The sequence below is a fragment of the Gymnogyps californianus genome, chromosome 8 (assembly GCF_018139145.2).
Source record: "Gymnogyps californianus isolate 813 chromosome 8, ASM1813914v2, whole genome shotgun sequence".
In the NCBI taxonomy this organism is placed as follows: Eukaryota; Metazoa; Chordata; class Aves; order Accipitriformes; family Cathartidae; genus Gymnogyps; species Gymnogyps californianus.
This window is the reverse complement of record NC_059478.1, coordinates 35,201,157-35,214,605: the sequence shown is the minus strand read 5'-3', so window position 1 is coordinate 35,214,605 and position 13,449 is coordinate 35,201,157. Positions and strand designations below refer to the sequence as shown.

Below are 13,449 nucleotides of genomic sequence, written 5' to 3'. Positions count from 1 at the left end.
GCATATAAACTCTGTGTGTGTTTACTGACGTGCAAGTTGGTGCATCTGTAAAGGCAGAAACAAGTCAGTGCTGGTGTGGGCATGGAGGGGAGGGCTTCAAATGTCTTATGTAGAATGACTTAAGCTAAACAGCACATATAGAAAACATCAACTCCATCATGTGTGGTCGTTTCTGAGTTTTTTTCCAGCAAGGCCAGCGTAGCTAAACTTCAATTTTTTAATTTTCTTTTTAAAGGAACTTTGTGTAGTGTTTTCTTATTGCTCTGGGAACCCTGGCTTATCTTTTAAGAGCAGAGGATCCTAGTTGTGGGCAATTTTGAAGCAATTTGTACTTTTGGTGATGCATTTTGACTTTTCCCAGCAGTGCCTTTCCCTGCCTCCTCCCTTCCCGCCCCACCCAAAGACCTCTGCGACCCTTTTTGGTTCTTTCACTTAACATCTCTCTGGTAGAATACACCTTTGCGAAGGGGCGTGTGCTAGACCTTTTTATTCAAGATGTTGGGCTTCAGTGTTTACGGATGGTGAACGTACAGCTGCAAGAAGCCTAAGGGTACATTGATAGATGACTTCGGCTAACATGCCTAAATGAACGCAATGCACCATCAGTTGCATGATTTCTCCTTTATACAGTTCATCTAACCATATAGAGTTGTGTGCTTCATCTTTTTTGGTGGTTTTCTGTAACTAAACACTATTTCAATGTTGATTTAAAGCAAGTCCTAGGATGCAGTATAGTTGTTTCACTGAAGCGGAAGGACCTGTTGCACACCCTTGCATTACTTGCAGAAGGTCTACATAGAAGCCTGTCTTCTTGTCCCTCCGTCAACCCACGGTGAAGAGGCTGCTGGATTGCTTCTTGGCTTCCTGTCTGTCTCTGCAGCTGTCTAGGTTCCAGTTTTATACGAATTATTGTTTCTAATGCTATATGAATAAATAATGCTCTTCACCCACAACCGTAACATAAGCTGTAAGCCATGATATGTTCAAAAGATGTCAGACCTTTATGACCAGTAAAAATTCTTTCTTCTCTGCTAGAGAGGAGATAAATGTTTTGAAAAAGGTAACTTGATCTGTATTGTTTGGAATGCAAAAATTTCCGTGCCTCTCCGAGGTCCTTTCAGTGTCTAGAGGCCCTCCCACCCTTCTGATGTTCTGTACCATTCCTCTCTAACAAGCCTGATGTCTCCTTACTCTTGCAGAAGAAAATGCAGAAATTACCCTGGATGTGTCATTAGCGTATCGCGATGACGTGTTTGATGATTGGGAAGAAATAGCACATGCAATAGAGATCAGGAAGCTGAAATGCACCTTTGGCTCACCAAAAGTAAGGTGTTTTGATGACGCTGGAGGTGGGGAGGTGGGGGAGTGTGGTGGGAGTTGTCCTCTTCCTTTCCTTCATGGTGCTTCCTAGAAGCTCTGAGTTGTTCAATCATAACTTTCAAACATGTCAGCTTTCTCTTGCCTCAAAATCTTTGAAAACCTGATGAGCTCCACATGCAACGGGTTCTGTTTGGCGATACAAGAGAAGGGGATGAAGTCAGAGGTAAAGTTAAAACTGTAAGGAAGAAAAGGTGTGAGGTGTTGTCTAGAACTTGAATGCTTTGAGATCTTTATGCCCCAAACCGTCCTAGAGAACTTGGACCCTTCCATCTTGTGCTTCTGTGATGGACAAAACCTTGTTCTTCAGGAGTGGCAAGGAAATAGCCCACCAGGGACACTGCAGCACTCAAAGAACCTGGAGAGGTGGGCAAGAGTTTCTTAAAACAACTTCTTAATGCCTGAAGCTACAAAGCTTAGGAGCAGAGAGCGCAGCTAGCAGTTGAGAACAGAGCATCTTGTTTAAAGATGTTTCTTTTTGTGCTGCAGACTGTAATTCATGTGCTTAAATTAATCTGGTGTCTCTCTACCATGCCATGGTTTTCAGCTCTGCGTCTTGTTCTCCCGTTTCACAGTCCCTTTCAGCAACCCAGTTCTGTCTCCAGTAACACCTGTACTCTTCCTCACAGCCACATACTCGCAGTAAATACATACGAGGTGCAGAGGGGAATATTGCTGGTAAAACAGGACTTAAGAAACTCCACGTAAAGACACGTGTGAAGGGGTTGCGTATTTTGTTTTGGCTCAAGTTGTGCTTGCTGAGGGAGGAAGTTTGGATCCCAAAGTAGTATTTCATCTTGAAAGGCTCCCTTGACTTTAAGTGCATGTAAGAGCCTGAGATGTGAACCTGCTTGAGTTCAAACACTATTGACTCAATGACCCCAAACAATCAAAAACTTCAGCAAAAATGTCGCCAAACCTCTGATGTTCTCCAGACGCGCACAGACTCTCTCCCCAGGCGAAGGCTGGAATTAGCAAACAGGCTCTCGGTGCTAGCAATGGTCCCAGTGGCTTTTGCAATGGTCCCTGGCTTTTGCAGACCCTCACCGCGGAGGGCGTGCTGGTCCATCTGAGGCTTACTGTCATCTTGCTGCTCTGTGCCCTTTCGCTAGACGCTGGAGTCTGAAGGCCGTCACTACGACTGTGACTTCCTTCCCTTCATGGAGATCGGCAGCGTGGCCCACAAATACTACCTCATCAACATCCGTCTCCCTGTGAATGAGAGGAAGGGCATTAACGTGGGCATTGGGGAAATCAAGGATATCCGCTTCGTGGTAAGTGTCCGTCTTGCTTCTGTCTGTGGTGTCTGCTGCGGCTCCTTTCTCGATCTCCTCTTTGATCCACAGCAAGGTCCTACTCTTCATCGCGCGTAGCTCCTACCTGCAAATGTGACTTTCCTCCTTCCTAAGGGATGCCCTCTTTGACTGCTCTCTTCTGAGGAGCCCTCCCCAAGCCCGGAGCGGTGCCACCCTCCTGCACTGCCCTGTGACCACCTCCAGAGCTGGGCTCTTCCCACGGCTCGGAGAGGTCCCCTCTGTCCTCTCCTCCCCACCGCTGTCTGGCTTGGCTGCGGAGTCCTCCACCTGATTGAGCCCTGCCTCTCACGGATAGGAGCTAAGGAAGAAGAGAACAGCAGGGTTCAGAGGGGACCTGCTCTGTCTCAGAGTTGGCTGTGGCCATGCAGATGTTTGGGATGGCTGTCAGCTATCCCTGCTCCTGCCCTCCCTTGAGCCTTGGTGGCCATGGGTGCTCCCAGCTGGAAAACCTCCCACCACCCTCCCTCTCGGCAGAAGCAGCGAGCCAGCCGGCTGTGGTGGCTGCAGACGGCGGTGGGAGGGTGTGTGTCTGGAGAAATGCATTAATTTAACTGATTTTTTTTTTTTTTTTCCCCCACCAGCGGTGAGTTAGCTTCGTGAGTATCTTGTTACTTGTCTGAGAGCGATTCTGCCGGCTTTTTCCACGCCGTGTCAGAGTGCCCCTCTCTCGACTGCTCTCCACCTCGCAGTGGAAGCTGCGTGGGGTGGTATTTGTTTTCAGGACTTTGGAAGCCTGCTCCGACGGCCTGCGTGCTGTGTAGGCACCCGCTCCCTTTCCTGTGTCGGACAAACCGCCTCTTTCAAAGAGTAGTTGCATCTACGTGTGCTTACGTGTACTGCCATGTACCTGCCTCTCCTGTCACCTCCTGTAAGGAGAAGCACGGAGTAAGGATGTTAAACCCTGTACAGCTGTTGCATTCCACCTTGGTTTTTCTTAGGGCATCCATCAAAACGGAGGCTTTACAAAAGTGTGGTTTGCCATGAAGACCTTCCTCACCCCCAGCATTTTAATTATCATGGTCTGGTACTGGAGACGGATCACGCTGATGACACGCGCTCCTGTCCTGCTGGAGAAGTGAGTAGGGGCTCGCGCGCTGGCGAAGGTAACCCTCAAGCAAGAGGACCCTGACCGAGGTGGTCGCTGCTCCCAGGCAGAGCCCATGTTTGGGGAGACAGGAATGGTCTCTTCTCTTTCCCCTCCCTCCACCCAGGCACACTGGGAGCAGGAGACCTCAATAGCTTCTCTTTTCTTTCCCATTAAACCCACAGCAAATGAGGAGCTGCATTTGCCCGCGGCTGCTCGGAGGGGCTTAGCCCCAGAGGGTTTGCTGGCAGGAGGTGACACTGCCCAGACAGTGCTGGATTTTCTCCTGTTGCTCTTCATGCACAGCTTTGGCTTCTGGGGCTCCGTGTCCTTGCCTTGCAAACTGGAAAGAGATGGTGTTTCTGCCTCTCCAGGGTCATCTTTGCTCTGGGAATTTCCATGACGTTCATTAACATCCCCGTGGAGTGGTTTTCCATCGGATTTGACTGGACTTGGATGTTGCTCTTCGGAGACATTCGACAAGGCATTTTCTATGCCATGCTCCTGTCGTTTTGGATCATCTTCTGCGGAGAGCACATGATGGTGGGTACGACACACAAGGGAAGGTGGTTTCCAGCCCCACTTGCAGAGGTACCTGGCAACTCCGTTGTACTTGTTGAGTGTTGGAAACAACGCTGTGGGGTCTCATGCCAGGTGAGAGGACTTCAGGCTAACTTGCTTTTCCTTTTTCTCCGGCTCCTCCCCACCGCTTGACCCTCTGATTAGGACCAGAACGAGCGGAATCGTCTCTCGGGGTACTGGAAGCAGGTTGGACCCATAGCTGTTGGCTCCTTCTGCCTCTTCATCTTCGACATGTGTGAGAGGTAGGTGCAGTGCTGCTCTCCAGCCCGTGCATGCTGCTCCCGGGGCGAGCCTTCCCCGAGCAGCGAGCCGAGGCTCCCGGCCACCTCCCGCAGCAGGGACCAGCAGTTTAACCCCCGTGGCTGGATGCACAGCCCCGTCTCATGAAGCGAGGAGAGGCTCCTGTGAGTGCGCTGAAGCACGCTGGTATTTCCCAGCAGCGTATCTTATCCCATAGGACCATAAAGAAACACTTCCCACCGCGTCTCCTCCTCACCCACGCAGGAAAGCAGCGTGGCTGGCTCTTTCCAGGCTGCAGAGCAGACGTGGGGCTCTCTGAGCCCGTTGGCAGCTTTGTGTTTTCTCTCCTCTTTGCAGGGGAGTGCAGCTGAAGAACCCCTTCTACAGCATCTGGACCACCGAAGTTGGCACGGAGCTGGCTGTATCCTTCCACCCGGCTCGGGGCAGGCTCCGTCTGCGTCGGTAGGAGAGGGAGGTGTTCCCCTCCTGCCAGATACCTGCGAGGGGTGGGGAAACCCTCCTCCTTTTGGCAGACTGGGGCTGTGAGGGGGGGCTCAGGCGCTGCGGGAGATGCCGGTGTCATATGGAAGCAGCAGTCCTGGCAGGTTTGGAGCTGGGTACCTCCGGGGACTGGTGCTGTGCTCGGGGAAGTCGCTGGAGAACTGAACCTCTCCTCAAGATGTCTGAGATTTCGGGGGAAGCACGGGGGATTTAGATCCCTGGTGTCATCGCGATAACCCCAGAGCCCGTGCTGCTCCAGCAGCGCCCGCTCTGCTTTCCCCCCCGGCCCCAGCTGCGACGGCATCTGCTCCGGGACCCTCCGTTTGCTGCCGTGACTCGGGCAGGCGTTGCGGAGGCATTTCCATGAATTGCCCTTTCAGGGCCCGCTGGAAGGGCTCGCTTTCCCTGCCGTTAATTTTGATTACCGGGCTGAGAGAAGCTAATGCGATTAGTCCCCCTTCCGCGGCATCCAGCCCTCTTGCCGGAGCCTCTCCGAAGATCGCGCCGGTTGGCGACGGCTTCCCAAATCTCTGCAGGTTTCGAACGGGCAGGCGTTTCGGTGTGTTATCCCTCCTCACTGCCGTGCCGAGCGCTGGGGGACGTCAGAGCCCGTGCTCCCCACCAAGCCGGGGCCGGGGGCTCCCCCAGCGCTGCCTCGCTTGCGGGCAGGCTGCCGTCCTGAGTGATTGCTGCCCGCTGGAAGTTTACTTGTGATCTTTGGGATGATGTTAAAATTAAGTGAATCGCCTGAATAATGTTTGCTATGATTTCTGTTTAGCTCGTACCATTTTCTCCTAACCTACGCTGCTCAGATGGCCTTTATTATAGTCGCGGGAATCTGCTTGTGTCTCTATTTTCTCTTCCTGTGTTTTATGGTCTTTCAAGTGTTCAGAAACATCAGTGGAAAGCAGTCAAGCCTCCCAGCCATGAGCAAGGCTCGCCGCCTTCATTACGAGGTAACGGCCCTCCTTGTTGCACAGATTCTTTATTTTTAAAATGCATTCTTGACCTCAAAGTCTGTACTGAGACCTTCTCTATCCATATAGTCCTGAAGTGGAAGACCTGATCTTTGTCGGCTGTCTTGTGTTGCTCAAATCCTCTAACTGCCTTTTTGTTTGACTGTTGTGAAGTTTCTTCTTTGTTTGGGTCTTTAGTCGTGATGAAGTATTTTAAACTGTCAGGAAGGTATGTAAGCTAGCTCGCCTTTCTTATGAGTAGTTGCCATCTCCCAGCTTACTGAGCAGTGTTGGAAGATGGAAGAAAATTACCCAATAATTCTGTTCCCCATACCTCTGTTTCCCCTCCTGTAATATTAATTATTGTGTTTAATGGAAAGTGTTGCTAAGACCACCCTGTTTTTCCGTGGCGTGAATTCAGATTTTTGGCGTTGTCTTTTCCTAACCAAGTTGCAGGAGGGCAACTGTCCTGCTAGGATCAAAATGGGCCATGTTCAGCCCATTTTCCCTGGTTTTAGCCCATGATTTGTGTATGTTGTTTCTGTCCTAGCTGTCTTTAACTGCTGCAAAACACGAGGAGCTCGCTTTAAGTGCTTAAGCTGAGAGTGCCTGTTGTTTCCATGGGTGTGTAAATATTTATCACCAACGTTGTTCTGTTAAATGGTGGTCGCTTCTGATTTAAACAAGTCTGTTGTCACCCATCAGGAATGCACATTAAAAAAATAGAAAGTTGGACTTGAGAGAATTTGAAGATGTTGCTGAGCATTTTTTTCCATCTTTCCCTTTAGCAAGAGGCACAGGACTTCAGCTCGTATTGTAGAGCTGCTGCAGCCGTGCTCTACATACAAACATCTGGCAAGCATGAATCTGGTCTGGAAGAGTTAAACTAATAGTCATTTGCTGTCGCAGTGTGGCATAGGAATTACACAGGCACTGGCATTTCCACCAAAATTCCAGGAACAGGTTAAAAAAAAAAAAAACAAAACCCACACAAAAACAAAACCAAAAGAATTTGTAAGTAAAAATGTAAAACTAGTGAAAGCGAGTACGGTATGCCGTCAGACTCCCAGCCGAGTGATCTTGAGCCTCAGTTGGTCTTATAATTGACATTCTTCTGTAATAGCCAGCATAGTTTTGACAAGCGTTGAGAATCGCTGCAGTTTCCTCCCAGACAGACGGTGGAGGTGAGGATTAGTCTGGTACGGACCCAGTACCCACGCTGTAGAAACACCGACTCGTCTTGCTAAGCCATGCAAGCTCTCCGCAGATGTTTGTTTTACAAAAGCTATGAGCTATCCGGCTGGCTCCTAGTGAAAGCCATGGCTTACACTGATCTGCCTCCTCTTCCACATTAACTCTTGGTAAATCAGTCACAAAAGCAAATGTAATGGAAAGGCAGAGCTGTCCAGACACGCACACCCCGCTCGGAGCATCCGGGAGGAATGCAGACGTGTGGGGAGCGGAGAATATGGGCTGTCGTGAACACGGCGCAGAGGAGTGGGTGGAGGTTGTTTTGCTTTGGGGTTTCGTGGGTTGGACCCTTTTTTTTTCTTTGCCCTTTTTTTTTTTTTTTTAACTTGTGTCTTGTATATGCTAAAAACAAAAATGGGTTTTTGTGGATTCTGTTAATGTGAGCGGTGACATTTCTCTCTAAACAGGGGCTGATTTTTAGGTTCAAGTTCCTGATGCTCATTACCCTGGCTTGTGCGGCGATGACGGTCATCTTCTTCATCGTGAGCCAGGTGAGTGACGAAAGTCGGCTCTGTCTGAGAACGTCAGCCTCCGATTCCCTAGCCGCTAACGACGTCGGCTCCCTTGCTGTTCAGAGAAGGCATGCCTGTTATAAGCAGATTTGATAATAAGTTGCTTTTGAAGAAGTTGTTTCCATTTATTTGAAGTCCTGCCATAAAATTGCTGAGGCTGAAGCCTTCACAAAGAAAGGCCTTTGGCTCACGGTAAGGTTTGGGGCTGTGCTGTTTGAAATATCAGCCAACACGGTTTAGTCATTTCTGAGAACTCAGCAAGAGGAAAAACGTTCTGTTCACATTGAAAGAATCCGGTGGCTTGGTATGCCCACAGAGAAATAACAGAATTCAGTCTTCCCTGGGTTGACTTTGCAACCCTGCTGTTTCCAACAGTATCTGTACCTATTTATTCTGAGCTACGATGCAGTCTCTCTGTACAAATGAGCTGATATCGCTCCTTAAACGGACTTTGATGGTTTACTCCAAGTGACTTTTAAGATTACATCTGTTTCAAAGGTGTCATTTATGGTTGTTGCTAAGCATAGGCAGGTTGTAGCTTCAGGAGAGCCGCGAGTACGGCCTCGCAAGTCCGGTGTTGCAGGATTACAGGTGCAGGAGCCGTTTCTCCCTCGCTGCACCGCTTCTGCTTTGGGGTACGTGGTGCGTCCCCATGCAAAATACAGCAGCAGATGATTTTGCTCTTACAAATCTGTTAGACTGAAGCAGGGGGTTGAGAAACGCCACTTGGCAATTCGAGTCATCGTCGAGCGCTGATGACCATAACCGTCACCGCGTATGGGCGTAACGCAAACAATCTTGTCCAGCTACTCTTTTCAAGCTAGTTTAGCTTTCGTCTTTCCCCCTTATGTCTTTCTCTTTAACGGAAAGCCAACGTTTCGGCGTGAACAGTCTGCGTATCTTCAAGTAATATTAATATTGATGATATTTTCGTAAATCTTGACAAATCTCTGCGCGTCTAAGGCTGATGCTGTCAGCCTAGGCCCCTCTCGTAAGACAGAAGCAGCAAGGCAGTATTCAGCACATTAGCTCTTCGCATTATTCATGCTGGTTTTCCTTCTATAAAAGGTCTATTTATAGAAGTCTAATGTTTTCAGATGTAACTGGTTGTCTCCTAGGTACTGCCCTTTATATGCGGCAATCTTTGCTGCACACATCAGTGACAGTAGGGATATATCGCAGGATGTGAGAGATTTTGTCACATTTAAGAGTGATAAATTAAAGTTAAAGAAATCCTGATGCAATCGTTTTGTAAGGACTATTTTTTTCCTGCAGATTGAGGCTAAAGAGGCGAATCCTAGCCTGACTTCGGCGTCACTGAATCTGTTATACTCCGTTTACTCGATCCTGTTGAATCGACGCTGTTCTTACTGATTAACTCAAAGTCAGTGCTTTAGGGGGGCACTTCTGTATTTTTACAGAATTTGCTCTTACTGACGGGCCCGTGCGTGTCTGTTCTCTCCCGGGCAGGTGACCGAAGGCCACTGGAAGTGGGGGGACATAACGATAGAAGTGAACAGCGCCTTCTTCACCGGCATCTACGGGATGTGGAACCTCTACGTCTTCGCCCTGATGTTCCTGTACGCACCGTCGCACAAGAATTACGGTGAAGACCAGTCGAACGGTAAATGCCTCTAAATGATCTGAAGGCTGTCATGGGAAGAAAGCAATAAAAAGTGGGTGATACCTTTTGTGGTTTTTTGGGGTTTGTTTTTTTTTTTTTGGCCAAAGTGCACGTTCAGCACCTTGACGGTTTGGTTTTCCTAGCAGACATTTTAATTAATGGCTAGGTTAGACAGGTTTGAGTATTTAGCCGAGGCTGTCTAAAACCTTCTAGGTGGTTTTTGTACTTTTTAGCATTGCCCAGTTGTAATCGTGTAGCTCAAATGGAGGGACGAGGAAAGGAGAAAATAGAAATCTGGGCAAGTGGAGAATGGCCATGCTGTTGGATTCCTTTATCAGTAGTCTTCAGTAGCACGGAAATCGTCCTTTGCCGATATGCTTGTATTGAAGTAACTGTAAATAAAAGCATCTATAGAAATGTTGCATAGTCCGTAGCTCGGGTAGCTCCTGAAAGCCTGGAGGAATAAAATGGATCTTTTCCTTTCTAATTGTCAAATATTTTATTGTGAGACCAGGCTAATGGAATAACTTTGTTTCTCAGGTGACCTGGGAGTAAACAGTGGGGAAGAGCTTCAGCTCACCACCACCATCACCCACGTGGACGCGCCGACGGAGGTTTATAAGCTGGCTCGCAAGGAGGCTCAGGAGTAACGCCGAGACGGCCTCAGCTGGGACCCAGACCGGGGTGGAGAGCAGAGGACACCCCAACGCCCTCCGGCAGGAGACCTCTCTGACCTAACTTGCTTCTCGAGCACCCCGTACCTAGTGTATTTTCACAGAGCAGTGACACCGAGCAGAACATTTGTAAACTCTTTAATATGGTGTAGTTATTTCTGGGGGGAGGGATATGTATATTGTGTTACACTCAAGCACGTAAAAACCTGCTAGAAAAGCATTAAGGTTGCAAAGTCGCCCACTCAGAAGTTAGGAAGGGGCAGAGCTGACGTAGGGCGGTTTTTATTTGGCTACCGTGTGCCTGTGCATAAAGGTGGTGCAGGGAGCTCAGTCGGGGAGCACGTATTCCGTACTTCGAGTTTTCTTCTTGTGTGCAACTTTAAACAAGGTGTGCGTGTGGGGGGAACTAAAGCCTCATCGTAAAAACGTTTAATTCCACCATCTATAATTGTATTGAACCTTGTTTGAGGTCTTTAGTACAGCCCTGCAACTCCGCAGCAAACCTCTGTCACTTGAATGAAAACACGGCTGGGGAAGGGAGCAGACTGTTTGTAATACACAAGATTTTAGTAGAAGCAGCAACATGCTTTCTCAGTAGGTTTTACAGCCGTTTGTTAAATACGGGGGATTGTAAAAACTGGATGCCTGAGCTGACTTGCAGGAGAAAGGAACGCTCCTGTCCCGAGTTCCCAGAGGAATGTTCCCAGTCCCGCAGCCAGCTCCTGCCTATTCTCAGCCCCTTTGGCTTCCCTTTTGTTGTCTTCCTCCATCTTACCTTTTTGTTACGGCTCATTCATTTTTATGCTGCTTACGTGCCACGGGGAGAAGAGAAAGGCCACGGGAGGGACGGTGCGTTCTCAGCTCCTGTGCCTGTGAGCTGGGCAGAGGACGCCGGGCAATCCCGCTCCTCCTTGCACTGCCGGGATGGAGCACGCTTGGCAGAGATGGATTCTTCCAGGGATTATCGGACTTGAAAAAAAAACATCCGCTTGTCACGCACTAATGTGGGTATTTGCTTTTCAGAGCAAAAGCAGAGGATGAGGTCGCTCACCCCCTTACTGTGCCTGGGCGGGTCTGGCCGTGAGACTGTTGGCAGCAGGAGGGGAATGGGAACTGATCTGGGGTGGAGGTGTAAACTGGACCGTGCTGGGGACCAGTTAAGAGAAGCATTAATGGCATGCGCGGGAAGAAACGTGGCCAGAAGGGTCTGTGCTGCTCAGGGCACACCTTCTTCCAGGGGCTGTGGAGGATCCAGTGGGCCTCGTCACCTGGCACTAGTGAACTAGCTGTGTTAACTGCTAGTAACGTGTAACTCAGCCTCCCAGTTTTGTCCCTAAAAGGTAAGAATCTGCTACTGCTGTCTGGGCAGAGATTAGGGAGAGAGGGGAAGCTTCCAAAGCCGCTGACAGGCAGTCATCGTGGGTACCGGTAGAAACACTGTCCTGGAAACGGCAACACGTTGTCCTTGGATTCTTAAAACTTCTGAAATTACACATCAATTGTTAGAGTATTAAGGCTGCAAAATGAAAGTATAAGTGGGAAATACCAGAAGTGAGATCACCTATGAAACCTTAATCCGTCTCTGGCCAATGTATGCATTACGACATGCGATGAGAGCCGCTTGCATGCTGGCTTTACTGTCACGCTCTGGTTTGTGTGTGTGTTTGGGGCGCCGGGCAGGAGTTGAGGCTATGCAGCTAGGGCTCTGGTTTGCACAAGGAGGTGCCGGTTCATCACGATTCCCACCCCAGTAAGCAGCTCGTACTCGGTGATGCCCGTCCCTGGCTGCCCCGTGCACCCCTGCGCACCCACGGGGCTGCAGCTCCGGGGTGGGGGGGGCCGCTCAGTTCAGCTCCTAACCATCCCTGTCACCATTTCAAGCATGTTAGTAACCAAATACAGCACCAACTTCCCTTGCCTTTTGCTTTCCCTTCCCCATGTTTCTTGAGGCAAGTCAATACTTCAGCTGGGGTGAGGCGTACAAATAATTCCTCCTTATTTTCCCAATCCACTTGGCCCCTTGGCCACGTGCGGGGCCGGCCGGGCACCCCGTCTCCTCACCAGCCTTTCCCCAGAAGGGATTTCTCACTGGGACCGCTCACCCTGCCAAACGAATCGCACCAGGCGGTGCTGGGCTGTTACCATCCCAGTAAGAAAGGCGCTCTGTAAAGTAGCATTTAAAATACCATTTATTAGAGCTCGACACTAAGAAGAAAGAGAGGGTAGCGTGGATAATCTTGCATCCTTTTGGTTGCTGGGAATCCCAAGTTGTGCTCCATCGAAAGGGTCTCCCATCGGGCTGCGGCACGCCGGGCAGACCCCGTCTGCAGAAAAGGGCTGCTCCGTTTTTGTTAATTGGAGCTACTGCAGGATTTTCTTAAAAGAAAGCAATTCTGTTCGTTGTTCCGTTCGTCCTCACCGGGATCCCCAGCTCCCCCTGCCCCAGGCAGCGTCTCGGCTGGGACGCAGGGTCAGAGCCGAGGAACGCAGAATGCATCGCTGCGGGTGAAGTCCCTCGTGTGCTGCTACGTCTGAGCGTGTGAAGTCACTGTAGCACAGAAGTAGTGCTGAAGATTCCTTAAGGAGGTAGCTTTGGGTGATTTTGGATACTTGAACTGGAACACTAACAATTTTTTATAAGTTTGGGGATGGTTTTTTTTTTTTTTTTGTAAAGTGGGATGACAGTGCCCCTGTACTGAAAGGAAATGTGATTTAAAAGGAAAAAAAAAAGGAGGGGGCAGACTTATTGTATGTGGAATAAGTGCTGGGGACCGCACCTTCAACACGGATGGCAGAATGTAACTTGTAAGCAATTTACATAAGGAAAATAAGTGCTGGTAGGTCCAAGCGATGTTCCTACTTGCAGTAGTTGTTCAATTACAAAATGAATTAAATTAACGCACATCATCGTAACTCCGGCATGTTCCCGGCTGAGTGCTCGACTTTGCAACTTTAACGTTCTTTTTACGTTGGGTTCTTACGTGATATTTATGTTGTTCCGATAGATGTGTCCATGGTTTCTTTTACAGCTTAGTATATAGCATTGCATTTTGTAAAGGCTCCTTACAAATGGGGAATTGCAGCTTTAAAACCAAATTTTGTGTCAAACACTAACAATTTGTTTACGGGGCGCGTGTATGTGTGCGTGCGTGCGTGTGTGGTTTTTTTATTTCTTCATTCCTAAGCCCTACTCATACGTCTCAGAACTAGTCCCTGGGTCTTATTAAAATATATCCTTTTTTGTTTAGGTTGAGTTCAGTTTTTACAGAATGCTTCAAGCAACCTGGAAAACGTGTAGTTTTGTTAATTTAAATAAAATATACGATATTGTG

At 48.9% G+C, this 13,449-nt stretch overlaps 1 protein-coding gene across 3 annotated transcripts in view; it reads left to right on the top strand.

Annotated features, from left to right (window-relative positions):
* The window catches only part of WLS (Wnt ligand secretion mediator), a 39,874-nt gene extending 26,425 nt beyond the window's left edge, over positions 1 to 13,449 (top strand). For 2 of the 3 annotated variants that reach the window (XM_050900576.1, XM_050900575.1), the window contains 10 exons: positions 1,200 to 1,324; positions 2,490 to 2,651; positions 3,632 to 3,768; positions 4,152 to 4,320; positions 4,504 to 4,601; positions 4,957 to 5,020; positions 5,913 to 6,056; positions 7,715 to 7,798; positions 9,290 to 9,443; positions 9,984 to 13,449. In XM_050900576.1, coding sequence (XP_050756533.1) covers positions 1,200 to 1,324; positions 2,490 to 2,651; positions 3,632 to 3,768; positions 4,152 to 4,320; positions 4,504 to 4,601; positions 4,957 to 5,020; positions 5,913 to 6,056; positions 7,715 to 7,798; positions 9,290 to 9,443; positions 9,984 to 10,093 — 1,247 coding nt within the window. In that variant the 3' untranslated portion in view covers positions 10,094 to 13,449. Of the gene's footprint in view, positions 1 to 1,199; positions 1,325 to 2,489; positions 2,652 to 3,631; positions 3,769 to 4,151; positions 4,369 to 4,503; positions 4,602 to 4,956; positions 5,021 to 5,912; positions 6,057 to 7,714; positions 7,799 to 9,289; positions 9,444 to 9,983 lie in introns of all 3 variants that reach the window. The other variant, XM_050900574.1, reaches the window with a different exon arrangement.